This window comes from Dipodomys ordii, unplaced genomic scaffold (genome assembly GCF_000151885.1).
Source record: "Dipodomys ordii isolate 6190 unplaced genomic scaffold, Dord_2.0 Scaffold1, whole genome shotgun sequence".
NCBI lineage: Eukaryota > Metazoa > Chordata > Mammalia > Rodentia > Heteromyidae > Dipodomys > Dipodomys ordii.
The window spans coordinates 55,902,270-55,916,375 of NW_012267217.1; the positions used below are offsets into that span (position 1 = coordinate 55,902,270).

Below are 14,106 nucleotides of genomic sequence, written 5' to 3' on the forward strand. Positions count from 1 at the left end.
CCACTTGAGCCACAGTGCCACTTCCGGCTTTTTTCTTTATGTGGTGCTGAGGAATCGAACCCAGGGCCTCAGGCATGCAAGGCAAGTGCTCTGCCACTGAGCCACCTTCCCAGCCCCGTCCTTGAGATTCTTATCTCCAATTAATTACCAAAAAGCCAGAAAGAGCTGCTGTGGCTCAAAAGGGTATAGCACTAGCCTTGAGCACAAAAATTCAGGGACAATGCTTTGGCCATGAGTTCAAGCCCAGCACCAGCACATGCACACACATAAATCATTCTTAATTACCTTAGGAGATGTCAGAGAGCCATTCTGGGATGATCTACGAAAACACTGCATGCACACCATGCTTCTGGGCAAAGTTAGGGCTTAGCCCAATGTCCAGTGAGAATGGTCTGATATACGCAGTCCTAACAATCATAGGCCAATTTGTTTATTGTTGTTGCTATTATTATTATCAATACTGAGGTTTGATCGCTCAACATGCTTACTAGGCTGGTGCTCTACCACATGAGACATACCTCCAGCCCTAACATTTGATGATTACTTTGAAAATGGAGCCTAATGAACTTTTCTGCCTGGGCTGGCCTCGAACTAGATCTCAAACACAGATCTCAGCTTCCTGAGTAGTATTACCAGGCATGAGCCACTGAAGCTTGGCTGACAAATTAATTTTTTTAATCACCTTCCCCCCAAAGCCACAACTAGGTACAGTTTTCATCTATTCTGTAAATGTGAGCTACATGGACTCCCAGAGTACACTGCATACAGGAAGGGCCCAGTGGCAGCCTAAGGGTGGGTGGGGCATCTTGAGCCTGATTGGGGGTGGGGGGAATTGACCTCCAGCTACAGCAAGGGCTCAAGGGGCTAAGATGGATAGTTGAGGTAACTCCTGGGAAGCAGGTGAGAAAAACCAGACATCTCAAACCCCAGACTGCCAAGAAGCCTGGTGAGTGCTTACAGTGATGGTGAAAATGTGCCCACTTTTCCCAAATAAATCAAACAAGGGCTGAGGTGTTGCTCGGTGGTAGCATGAGCTTAGCATATATAAAACCTAGGTTCAATACTTAGTACAAAAAGAAAAGAGAGAGGAAGGAAGAAAGGAAGGAAGGGAGGGAGGGAGGGAGGAAGACAGGCAGATAGAGAGAAAGAAAAGACAGAAAGAGAGAGAGAGTGAAATGAAGGAAGGGTAGGAACTGTTAGAACAGTGTGGTGATAGCACATACCTACGATCACAGCACTCAGGAGGCTGGTCTTGAATTTAAGTGATCTTTCCACTTCAGCCTACTAAAAAGTGGAGACCATAGGCACCACACACTTTCCATGTTGCAGTGTCCAGTTACACAACGTTATTTAGAGTGTGACTATACCATATTTCATTCCTTCTATTACTGGAGTGTAGATGACTTGGTTCCAATTTGAGACTGTTCTAAACAAGGCTGCTCTAAATTTCCTTTTACACACCTTTTAGAGCCAATGTAGAAATGGTGTCATAAGATGCACATATGCTCAACTTTGGAACCTATTATTACCTCTGCGCTCCCCAGGGGACTGTGTAGACGCTCCAGTTCACCACAGCCTTGTCTGCGCTTATTAGTGTCACTTATGTGTTAGCCGTCCTGTGGGCATGTCATAGCACTTCATTTGATCTCTGTTACTCCAAATAGTGATACTCAATCCCTTTTGACATTTTATTGGCATTTCTGTGGGATGTCCAGTTGTCTTGTTCTCTCCCCCCCCCCCCCCCCCCCCCCCGTCATGGGGCTAGAACTCACAGCCTGGGTGCTGTCCCTGAGCTCTTTTGCTCAAGGCTAGTGCTCTACCACTTTGTGCCATAGCTCCACTTCCAGTTTTCCAGTGGTTAAGTGGAGGTCAGAATCTCACATGCTTTCCTTCATGGGCTGGCTTTGAACCTGTGATCATCAGATCTCAGCCTCCTGTGTCCTTAAGACTACAGGCATGAGCCACCAGCACCTGGCTACCCATCCCTTCTGGGCTTCTTGTCTTTGCCTTAATGATTTAATGGAAGTTGTAGGTCAGATGTACTGACTGTGAATTTCTTTTCCCATTTTGTAGCTTGTTTTTCCACTCCTTTGTGTTGTCTTTTGGTGAAAACACTGGGGGGAGGGGGGTGTTTTGTTTTATTTATTGTCTCCTTTGGTGGTAGTTGCTTTTGTGCCAGAACTGGATTTGAGCTCAGGGCCTAGAAGCTGTCCCTAGGAGTCTTACAAACCTTCCTGCCTGGGCTGGATTCTCAGATCTGAGCCTCCCAGGGAGCTAGGATTACAGACTTACACACAAGTTTTAAATTTTAATGTGGTCTAATTTATGAGTCTTTGCCTGATAGTCTCCTTTACCTTATAGCAATACAGTATTTTTGCCTACTACTAGGTCATGGAGTAATTCTTCTATTTTTATAGTTGAGAAGTTTTATGTCATTTTCTTATTTATATCTGAAGTCTTGGAATTGATTTTGTGATTTATTTTGTACTTCAAGAAGGTCCAGTTTACTAAGCAGCGTTTACTGAAAGGATGAACCTTTATCCACTTACTGTGTCATAAACCAAGTGCCCCTCTACCCCCCTCTGTATCCTCTATTATTTTCCACTCATTTCCTGCTAGTACCACAGTCTTATTTACTGCAGCCTAGTCATAAGAATTCATGTCAGCACTAAAGATCCTCCAACTTTTGTTCTCCTTCAGAATTATCTTTGGTATTCTTAGCACTTTGTATTTCATGTAAACTTTGAAATTAGCTTGTCCTTTTCTCCAGTGCTGGATTTTTTCATGAAGATGAAATTGAATCTGTGGATGGATTCAGTTGGCATCTTTTTCAGCATCGAGTATCCTAGTACAGGGGTGTAGTGCATCCTGCATTGAGCTCTTTGATTGTTCCCAGTATTGTAGTTACTGCATAGATACCTTGCATACTATATATTAAATGGGGTGCGTGCGTGTGTGCGTGCGTGTGTGTGTGTGTGTGTGTGTGTGTGCATGCGCACCCGCGTGCGCCAGTCCTGGGGCTTGAACTCAGGGCACAAGTGTTGTCCCTCAGCTTTATTTGCTCTAGGCTAGTACTCTACTTCTTTCTTTGTTGATGTTTAACTGAAGATAAGAGTCTCACAGACTTTTCTGCCTAGGCTGGCTTCAGATTATGATTCTTAGATCTCAGCCCCCTGAGTAGCTAGGATTACAGGTATGAGCCACTAGTGCCTGGCTTAAATGCATTTTTAAGTAGTACTTCATTCTAAGCATAGAACGGTTAGTTATCAGCAACCCTAGAGGAAATCCTAATTTTATACCATTTTACAAATAGACACAGAGGGGTTAAGTAAACTAGCATGGTTATTTAGTTGATATAATTCCAAAATGCTTTTTAAAATGACTGTTTTTGGGTGCTGAGGATTGAACCCAGAGCCTTATACATGCTAAACATTTAAAATCAGGACCTACATTTAAAGAGCTGCCTATTAGATTTGAATACAAGTACAGTCCTAAACAAACAAACAAAACAAAAACACAAAACACCAAGCCAGGCCCCAGTAGTAGCTCATACCTGTAATCCTAGCTACTCAGGAGGCTAAGATCTGAGGATCATGGTTCATAGCCACCCCAGGCAGCAAAGTCCATGAGACTTTTATCTCCAATTAATTGCCAAAAGGAGAGAGGGAGGGAGGTAGGGAGAGAGAGAGAGAGAGAGAGAGAGAGAGAGAGAGCTGTATCTCAAATGGTAGAGCTCTAGCCTTAAGCAGAACAGTTCAGGGTCAGCACATAAGCCCTGAGTTCAAATCCCAGGACTTGCACCCCCACAAAAAAAGAAGTAAATGAAAGCACCCAAACAGTCTATACACACATTCCAGCCAATGCAAGGATAATACCAGTTGCGCTGCAGCCTGCCTGGGCCTGCGTGACGGTTCTATCACATGGAGCATTCTCCTCAGTTCTCTTGTGGCTCAGAGGCCCCTCTGCCCATTCAGACACAGCACTTAGATGTCTGACAGCGTCTTTTGTGTCTCCTAGCAGATTGCCCTTCCGACTCCCTGCTCTCGTGAGCTGCTTAGTAGTTGTCAAAAACGATGTTATAACCTGCCTGCAAACTTGTTTGATCTACTGTCATAATTTCACTGACCCGCCAAGCCCCATGACTCATTATAGTTGAACTGTTTGTATTCATGTGAATTACGGGTGGGAAATCTGGTACATTTTCTACTGTCCGGACTTGTTAAGATTCTATAAAGCCAAGAAAAGCCAGTGGTTAGTCTTAAACCACACTGTGTGGAAAAAAAGAGTTTAGAAATATAGAGCAAACTTAAATATCTTTCTAGTTAATACTGGTACTATAAAAGCATATGACGATGCTTTCACTTTAAGGAACATAATCTCTGTCCTGTTTACTTCTTACCCACCAGCCCCATTTAAAACATATTGAAGAAAAGTATATAGAAAAATTATGTATTTGCGTGGAATAGGTAATGTAATCCTGACAGTATTTTCCTTTATAATATTTAGTTATCTGAATAAGTACTCACATATAGTAATCCTTTTGCCAGAGGATGGATTAAAGGTAAAGTTAAAACGCTATTCCAAATATAAAATGAATGAATGTGGTAAAGATTTCATTCCTGATGAGCACAGGGAGCTTATGCCTATAATCCTAGAAACCGAGGAGGCTGAGATCTGAAGATCACAGTTCAAAGCCAGCCTGGGCAGGAAAGTCTGTGAGACTCTTATCTCCAATTAACCTCTAAAAATTGCCAAAAGTGCAGCTGTGGCTCAAGTGATAGAGCACTAGCCTTGAGCAAAAAAGGCTTAGGGACAGCACCCAGGCCTTGAGCTCAAGTCTCTATCCTGGCCTTAAATAAAAAGTTATTCCACTCATTGATGAATGAAGGTGACAGTAAGATTTAACGAGGGAACAATACAGACCCACAGTTTATAGACATATTAAGAAGTATTAAGATTGCTAGTTTAGGCCAGGCACAGTCACTCATGCTTAGAATCTCGCCTCCTCTGGAGTGGAGATCAAGGGCATTGTCAGGACCAGCCCAGAGACAGCCAAAGTCAATGAGATCCACGGGAGGCATGGCTCAAGTGGTAGAGTACCAGCCAAACAAGCAAGCTGAGAAGTGAAGCCCTGAGTTCAAAATCCAGTACTGCAAAAAGAAAAAAAGTTAAGATTCTCATTGCAACCAATAGCCAGGCATGGTGGCCTATGTATCCTACATACTGTGTGTGCAGGAAACATAAATAAGCCGATCATAGTCCAGGTCAGTGTGGGCAAAAACGTTGAGCCCTTATCTATAAAACTGAAAGGAAAAAGGGCTCAAAGGGGTGAGCACTTGCCTAGCAAGTGTGAAGTTCTGAGTTCAAAACACAGTACTACAAAAATAGATTGCTGGCTTATGTAAAACACGGGCTGTCCATCCTGCAGCGTGGCTCTTCCGCACAGCAACAAACTGGAACCTTCAAAGTACCCTTTTCGTTGGACAGGAATCTTTGCCTTTCAGCTAGCCAGCACTCAACAAGCTCACCTGCCACTTGCTAAACGGGAAGCTTCAGTCAGGGGTCAACAGTGAGGTCAACAGGGCGCTTTCTTGTCTGTGGCCTTCAGGTCCCTGTGTGATGCTGACATGAGGGTCTGCCTGCTATTCCGTGCCTGTGTAATTCCTTTCCACGCATTCAGAGGAAACCATGTTGTCAAGATGGTCGACAGAATTTCTACTGGACTTTGATTCCAAATACCACGGATGGCTGGTATTGCCGTACTTCGTTGTCTACCTTGCATGGTTCTTCCTGATCTTCCTGGAAAGGTCTTTAAATGTTTACTTTCTTTTACTTTAGTTGTTGCAGTGCAGGGGCTGGAACCCAGCACCTTGAACATGCTGAACCAGAGCTCCACCACTGAGCCCCAGCCCCAGCCATTCAAAAGAACCTTTTGAAAGGCTTTTCTTTGTAACTGCAGCTTTCCACGCCTGGTGATCTTAGTCCTAGATTTGTACCAACCCCAGGACGTCTGCAATGTCTGAGGACACTCATGGCATGCAAAAGAAGACCTTTAGTGACAGCGCACTGAAAGCCTCAGTTGTAGGGGAGGCTGCGCTCACGTGCAAGGGAGCTGGCTCCCTGCTTTGGACACAAACGCACTTCAAAAGGAAATTAATATTTCTAAACGAATGCATTCCCTTTCCTCCCCCTATACAAATGCTAATTACGGCACTTGTAGGTTTCTCTCTGAAATCATTTATATTCATATTCATGAACAGTGTCACTCCCTCTTGCTGTCTGGCCGCTGTTGAATCTCATCTGAATTATTTCCAGAAATCAAATTAATTGTGAGTTAACAGAGAAAGGGAGCAATCTTCCAAGTCCATGGGATAGGAAGACACTGATGGATAGGTTAAAAAAGTTTGTTTGTTTGTTTCCTCTGGAGTAAGTGCAGGGTTTGCATTCAAAGCATTTGCGTAGTGGTCTTGGCTTTCACTGGCCTTCTACTGGCTTTAGCTCACTTTGTGAAGCAGCCAAGGGCAGAGAAGGCCCTAAACATTCTCAGCGGGGGACCTGGCAGAGGGGAACAGGCCAGAGTCACAGTTCCCCGCATAAAGAGTCCCGAGGCCTGAATGCATTCTTGGCTAACAATTAAATGAATGGCTTGTTCTCGCCCCTTCTTTCTAGTTAGCTAACCTTGGGCTGCCTTGGCCTCCTCAATAGCATTCTTCGGGGGAGATGTTTAGAGATAGAATGGAAATGGTCACAATTCACAAATGTGGGCAGTTGAAATCTCAGGCAATGGTTTAGCAAAAGGAGGATGTTTCTGTGGGGCTACACTGAAAACCAACGATGGATTTCACCTGTTCATCTTCGCCTTTCCTTCCGTCTGTTCTGAAGCTCGGGAGAGATCGCTCACCATTCTTTTGGAGACACACTGTAGATGGCCAGTCTCTATGATTGTTTCCTGTAATGAGAAATAAGGAAGCTCAAATGTTTATCTACACATAAAGCTTTGTCACTGCAAATAAAAATAGGCACAGTAATGGGGCAGGGCTGAGGGCCTCTGCATCTTCTCGCTATAAGCTTGGTTCTCTGGTGTGCTAGTGTGACTGTCCAGCTTCCCTGATGTGCTCTGCCTCCAGGGGCTGCCCCCCCCCCCCAGGACGCTGTTGACATGAGGTTGTTTCAAAGAAATAGTCTCCTAAGTTTGAATTTGCAAAAAAAAAAAAAATCCAATACAGCAGATCCAATCTATAGATGGACCTTTTGTGTGTTTTCATAGTTTCTGTGAATTTTAGTAGCCTAAAAACGAATGTTAAAAAAAAAAGTTGTTTTACAATTTTTAGAGCCCTTATAATTGTTATAGTTAGCTGTGGTTTAGAATAATTTTGTTCTAAGAAACTTAGAGCCTCCAAGTTGAGAATCACATTAGCTATGGTTCAAGTATTTTCCTTACGAGAATACATAATTATCTTTATTACAGTATCACCTTTTATGGATGAATATCTGAGCATAGAAGAGTGGTGGGGAGGGGTGCTACAGAAACCATGATGACTGAAATTAGTTTTGTCTCAGATGCTGGGGCTGTGGACCAAAATAGCTTAGTCTCCTGATGGGTTGAGGATGAACAGAATTAGTTTATAAAGAATATTCCAACCAGATGTCTGGGACTTTGGTAACTGCACTTGCAAAGGAAGGCAGGGGGAAGGGGGGAGGATATTATTGTTATATAAAACAATGGCCACCAAAGATCAGAGACATTTGGATGAAAGAAAGATATGAAGTCTTCTCAATGCTGTAATTGAATATTGGCCTTATGTTAGACACGAGGCTAAGACCTTTGAGGAGGGAGAGGGAGAGGAAGAAACTATCTTCAGCTGTGGAAATACAGAAAGGTATTTTTTGAAAGTTGCTCTGTGCGTGTGTGTGTGTGTGTGTGCGCGCGCACATGTGTGCATGTGCCGCATGCTAATACTGGGGCTTAAACTTAAGGCCTGAGCTATCCCTTAGCTTTTTTCCCACAAGGCTGGTATTCTTCCACTTGATCCACAACTCCACTTCTGGCTTTTTGCTGGTTTACTGGATATAAAAATTTCATGGTCTTTCCTGCCAGGTGTGACTTTAAATGCAATCCTCAGATCTTGGCATCCTGCGTAGCTAGGGACTACAGGTGTGAACTGCCAGTATCCAGCAATGAAGCAGTTTATTATTTAATTTTTTTGTTACTATAAAGGTGATGTGCAAAGGGATTATAGTTACATAAGTAACATGTACATTTCTTTTTGGACAGTGTTGCTCCTTCCTTTGCTCTCTCCCAGCTGATGAAATAGCTTTAGAGCTGAGCCTAAAAGAAAAAAGAAAAACTTGACAGGAAGAGATGACTAAAATGTACCATGCCTAAAAATAACTGCAAAATTGTGGTAATAAACTTGTCATAGGGGCTGTGGGTGTAGCTCAGTGGTGAGTGCTTGTCTAGCATGCACAAGGCCTTGGGTTTAATACCAGCAACACACACATTCACACACATGTGCATGTGTGTGCATGCGCACGCGCATGTGCACGCACACACACACACACACACACACTGTACTAGGCATGTTTGGAAAAAGCAGGTAGACATATTTGGAGTGTAGTAAAAATTTAAATGGGAAAGTAGTAAGAAAACCCTTCTGAATAAAGTTAATTAAACCCAGATTATTGAGGATTCTGACCATCTATCTCCAAACTGGTATTCTGGATTTTTTTACTTAGACTTGCTGCACCCTAATCACAATGAAGTGTTAAAAATGCAGACTCCATGCCAAGCACCGGTGGCTCATACCTATAATCCTAGATACTCAGGAGGCTGAGATCTGAGGATTGTAGTTCAAAGCCAGCCCGGGCAGGAAAGTCCATAAGACTCTTTTTTTTTGGGGGGGGGGGAGGGGTCCGGTCGTGGGGCCTGAACTCTAGGCCTGGGCGCTGTCCCTCAGCTCTTCAGCTCAAGGCTAACGCTCTACCACTTGAGTCACAGCGCCACTTCCAGCCTTTTTCTTTTTGCTTATGTGGTGCTGAGGAATCGAACCCAGGGCCTCATGCATGCAAGGCAAGCGCTCTACCACTGAGCCACCTTCCCAGCCCCAGAAAACAGGAAGTGGTGTTGTGGTTCAAGTGGTAAAGCCCTCACCTGGAGCTGAAGAGCTCAGGGACAGCACCCAGGCCAGAGTTCAAGCCCCATTACCGACCAAAAAAAAATGCAGATTCCCAGGTCCCACTCTAGATCAGAACTGGGGCTGCAGTACGCTGAATCTACTACATTTGGATAATTTCCCAAGATGATTCCAATAGCTGCTAACGTTTGAGAACATTTGCTGCCATGACAGTGGCAGGCATGGGGTAGACTTTCTAGACTGGGGATGAGGTTGGGGTGGTGGGAGGGAGGGGGCTTGAGGGTCTGGAACACAGAGTGACTGGCCGTGATGGGTGGGGAGAGGCAGGAGCAAGCAGAGACCACCAAGGGGACTGAGCTGCTGCACTGGGAAGACTGGGGGGCATCGTCAGAAGTATGCACAAGGAGCCGGGCACTGGTAGCTCACACCTGTATGTAATCCTAGCTACTCGGGAGGTTGAGATCTGAGGATTATGGTTTGAAACCAGCCCAGGAAGGAAAGTTGGTGAGACTCTTATCTCCAGTTAATCAGCAAAATGCTGGTAGTGAGGCGTGGCTCAGGAATAGAGTGCCGGCCTTGAGTGAGAAAGCCAAGGGATAGTGTGAATCCCTAAGTTCAAGCTGTAGTCCCTGCATGAGGAAGCAGAGAAAGATGAAGGAGAAGAAGAGGAAGGGGAGGAGGAAGAAAGGGAGGAAGAGATGGACGAAAAAGGGAAGGAGGAGGAAAAGGAGGAAGTGGAGGAAGAGGAACAAGAGAAAGAAGAAAGGAAGAGGAGGAAGGAGACGGAAAAAATAATGACAATAACATGGGGTCACTCTGAACCTCTGCCAGTCTGTGTTTGACTCCCCCTCCCCCTCTAACATAAAATGCTTCTGGAGTTTTCCAACCGCTCTGCGCCATACTCTCAGGCTGGGCTCTTTTGCTGGGCCCCTTCCTCCCTCTGAGGCTGCCACCTTGGCCTTCTGAATCTTGTGCGCTGACCTGCTGGTCCAGCCGCAGCGTGAGTGAGCTATAACTGACCTGCCAGCTACGGCCAGAGCCCACACTGTCGCTCTGGGTGCCCATCTGGGCATTACCACTTTTTCTGCTGCTTCTCCAAGCAGAGCCAGTCTGTGCCCATAACTGCTCCAGGGGTCTCATGATGGATGCTGATGTTCAGCCTCACTTGTTCAGCTGACACCTGACACAAACCTAGAGCCCACACAAGGCATTGTGAGAAGCATTGCTCTGTCTGGAGGTCCTTCTGCCAGAGGGCTCTTATCATTCAGGCAAAATGCCCCTTCCGGTCTCCTTGACTCCCTGAGGGTCTGGTGGAGGCTCTTAGAATCTTCTCTCCGCTATGAAAGGGGATACGCTTGCTCAAGGCATTGTTCATTCTGTCTGCTCTCTTCTTTACTTCAGGGCAAAACATGGTGGCTCATCTCTGTCATCCCAACCACGTGAGAGGCAGAGATCAGAAGATTCAAGGTTCCAAGCCAAGCTAGGAAAATGTTAGCAAGATGCCATCTCAACAAACAAGCTGGGTGTGGTGGCCCGGGCCGGTCACCCAGTTACACAGGAGGCCAAGCCTGAGGCCACTTGAATCAAAAGGCTCAAGGCCCTAACCCACCCACCCCCTCCCGAAAGGAACAAAAATGGCATGACGGCTTGGGTCAGTGGTAGAGCACCTGCCCACCAGCAAATATAAGGCCCAGAGTTCAAACCCCAGGAGTGGGGGGAAATGTCCTGAGTTTGTGGCAGAGCTGGTTCCTAGCAGGTGCTCTGGGGACCCCCACTCCTTAGTGGGGGTTGTAGGGCAGATCCTGTTGACCAAAGAAGAGGCTGAGGTTTTTTTATTGTATTCTCTTAGGGAAGTAATTCATTCACCGGATAACAAATTCCAAAGATGCGGAGGTATTTATCCAGTGAAGTCTCCCTGGCGGTGTCCTGCCCCAGCGTACCTGTGTGTGTATTCAAGTAAAAGTCTACCTGGCCCTACCCTGTCAGTGAAAACAGCATCTTATACACACCTGCTGCTCACAGCTGCATAGTATGCACAGCATCAGACCTATCGCAGGCACATGTGACCGCCCCATCTCACCTGGGGCTTGGCCTATGTCCAGTGTGTTGGAATTAAGGCAACACTACAGTGGATAATTTGCCCAGGCCACCTTTAGTCATGATGGACAGTTCCAGGGCCACACACACACACACACACACACACACACACACACACACACACACACACATCTCATACCCCTAAATGAAGTGTGCATCATTTTACATAACACATGATTCCTCCTGCCTTAGCCTTCCAGGTGCTGAGATTACAGGTGTACACGGCTGTGCTGGGCACTTTATAATGAGCACCACCGGCTGCATCAGGCCTGCCCTGTTGTCAGGCAATGTCTCCTGAGCTGTCGAGGCAGAAACAGATCCGCTTTCTATCACTATAGTTTGTGTTTGTTTGTTTGTTTGTTGTCGGTCATGGAGCTTGAACTATGGGCCTGGGCACTGTCCCTCAGCTCTTCAGCTCAAGGCTAGCACTCTACCACTTGAGCCACAGCGCCACTTCCAGCTTTTTTCGGCTTATGTGGTGCTGAGGAATCGAACCCAGGGCCTCATGCATGCAAGGCAAGCACTCTACCATTGAGCCAACTTCCCAGCCATGTAGTTTTTTCTTTCAGAGAATATCGTAGAAACGTATAAAACATGCTCTTGGAGCTTGGCTTTTTCCATTTAGCCTAATTTCTTGGAGATTTCTTCCAGTCTGTTGCATGCAACAGTAGTCCACTGCTTCATGGCTGAGAAGTCTTCCATGGTCTGAGCATGCCCCAGCCTGGCTGCTTGTTTACCTACTCAATGATACTGGGGTGGCCTCCAGATTAGGGCTAATTATTAATACACTTCTGTAAACATGTGTATATTACACCGCAGATAAACATGGACGTGCCAAGTTCTCCTCAACATTGCCTAATGTTTATACCTTATTATGAGTCCATATAGAGATGATGTCAAATATTTGAAAGACACATGAAAAACTCTTATTATATTCTTCTTTCTGTAAATTGTCTGTTTCCTTTGTCCATTCTGGAGGTCAGAATAATTTTTATTTCAGGAAAAAAAAAGTGGGTTTGGGGAGCTGGCAGGCCATCCAGATGGAAATGTTTAGCATTTCATATAAAAATGCAGGACTGAGGCTGGGGCAGAGCGGCTCATGGGCAAGTACAAGGCCCTAAGTTCAAACCTCGGCTCCACCAAGAGAAAAGTGATGCAGTATAAGAAGCAGGGATATCTTACTAATGTTTTAGGAGCTAGCCATACACACACACACACACACACACACACACACACAGACTCACACGCATACATGTTTAAGGAATCATGTCCAAGTATACACAACATTTAATTGTAGTTCATGGATCTGCAGATCTCTTTTTCTTCTTACATTTTTCAGTTTTCCAGATTGTCTACAATGCATATGAATATGTCTTGGTGTCTTTCAGAGAGGAGGGGAGAGGGAAAGAAACTGGAAGAAAATCTATGCCACAAATGACATGATTTGGGTGTGCGTTTACTTGTCTTCAAAGTTTTGTAGCATTCTCTTTTCATTGAACATATGCTGTTCAATAAAACACTACTGAAGTTGTATTTCAGTTATCCAATCAAGCGTGTTTGACTCTGCCTGTCGGACAGCGAATACAAGGAAGTGTTCACCAGTGCTCTCCATTCTGTTCTCTCCCGGCAGGATGTTTTGGGCGGGGTCTTGATCACCGCTCTGCTCATCGTTCTCACCTACCCTGCCTGGACCCTCATTGACCGCCTGGACTCGGCCAGCCCCCTTTTCCCTGTGTGCGCCATCATTGTGCCCTTCTTCCTGTGCTACAATTACCCAAAGATGGATTACTACACCCCTACCAGGGCGGACACCACCACCATAGTAGCTGCCGGGGCTGGAGTGACTGTGGGCTTCTGGATCAACCATTTCTTCCAGCTCATGTCTCAGCCCGCCAAACCTCTCCCTGTCATTCAGAACATCCCACCGCTGACCACTGAGATGATCATTTTGGGTCTGACCAAATTTACAGTGGGGATCGTACTGATCCTCTTGGTTCGTCAATTTGTACAAAATCTCTCACTGCAGGTGTTATACTCGTGGTTCAGGGTGGTCACCAGGAACAAGGAGGCCAGGCGGAGACTGGAGATTGAAGTACCTTACAAGTTTGTCACCTACACCTCTGTTGGCATCTGTGCCACAACCTTTGTGCCAATGCTTCACAGGGTTATGGGATTACCCTGAACCTCCATCCTGCTGGTCCTGAGAGCCAATAGTATACTAGGAAGTTGCGGGGCAGATAATCTTGACAACTCATATTAAAATCTTAAGTCATACCCTTGCTTTGCTGATACAGCTACTGCTGTGAGTCTAACAATGATTGGTCTGTAAGAATTACGGTACAGTGGATCTGTGATGAAACCTTGAGAAAGTTCTTTGAGAACATGCTTGTCTTCTCTGTTACATGGACTTAGAGGATCTCGTTCTGGGTGGCAGGAACTGTGGCCTGGCTTAAGGAAGATCGCAGCCTTGCTGGGCTCTGGGAGTCAACAGACCTGGGGTAATGTGAAGGCAGAGCATTATTTCAATTCATGCTAGAACACAGTCTCATATCCAGTATGGGAGAAAGGACAGTGCTTTGCGTAAAACTTCCTTCCTTCTGCAGATGGACTGCCTGGGCCCATGTGGGAGTGAGACCACCCTGGTCTCTTACAGCAGGTGAGGCAGTGGGACGGGGCCTGTTGTAGGGGAGAGCCATGGTGTCCTTCAGGGCCCACAGTTACAGGGAGCTGGGAGGCCATCCTTGAGCCTTCTGCAGGTCCACGGAACGATGGGTGAAGGCCATCTCACAGGTAGATACCAGGGTGGGAGGGGCCGATGCTCCTGCCCCCTCCTCTCTCAATCTTCACAGCCTTCCACCATTTGGGCTTTTGCACA

At 45.7% G+C, this 14,106-nt stretch overlaps 1 protein-coding gene across 1 annotated transcript in view; it reads left to right on the forward strand.

Moving 5' to 3' along the window:
- The window catches only part of Sgpp2 (sphingosine-1-phosphate phosphatase 2), a 51,881-nt gene extending 38,185 nt beyond the window's left edge, over window positions 1-13,696 (forward strand). Inside the window, exon 5 of the mRNA XM_013019450.1 lies at window positions 12,862-13,696. Within this exon, the coding sequence (XP_012874904.1) occupies window positions 12,862-13,413 (552 nt within the window). The 3' untranslated portion in view covers window positions 13,414-13,696. The remainder of the gene's footprint in view (window positions 1-12,861) is intronic.
- Window positions 13,697-14,106: the final 410 nt, after the last annotated feature.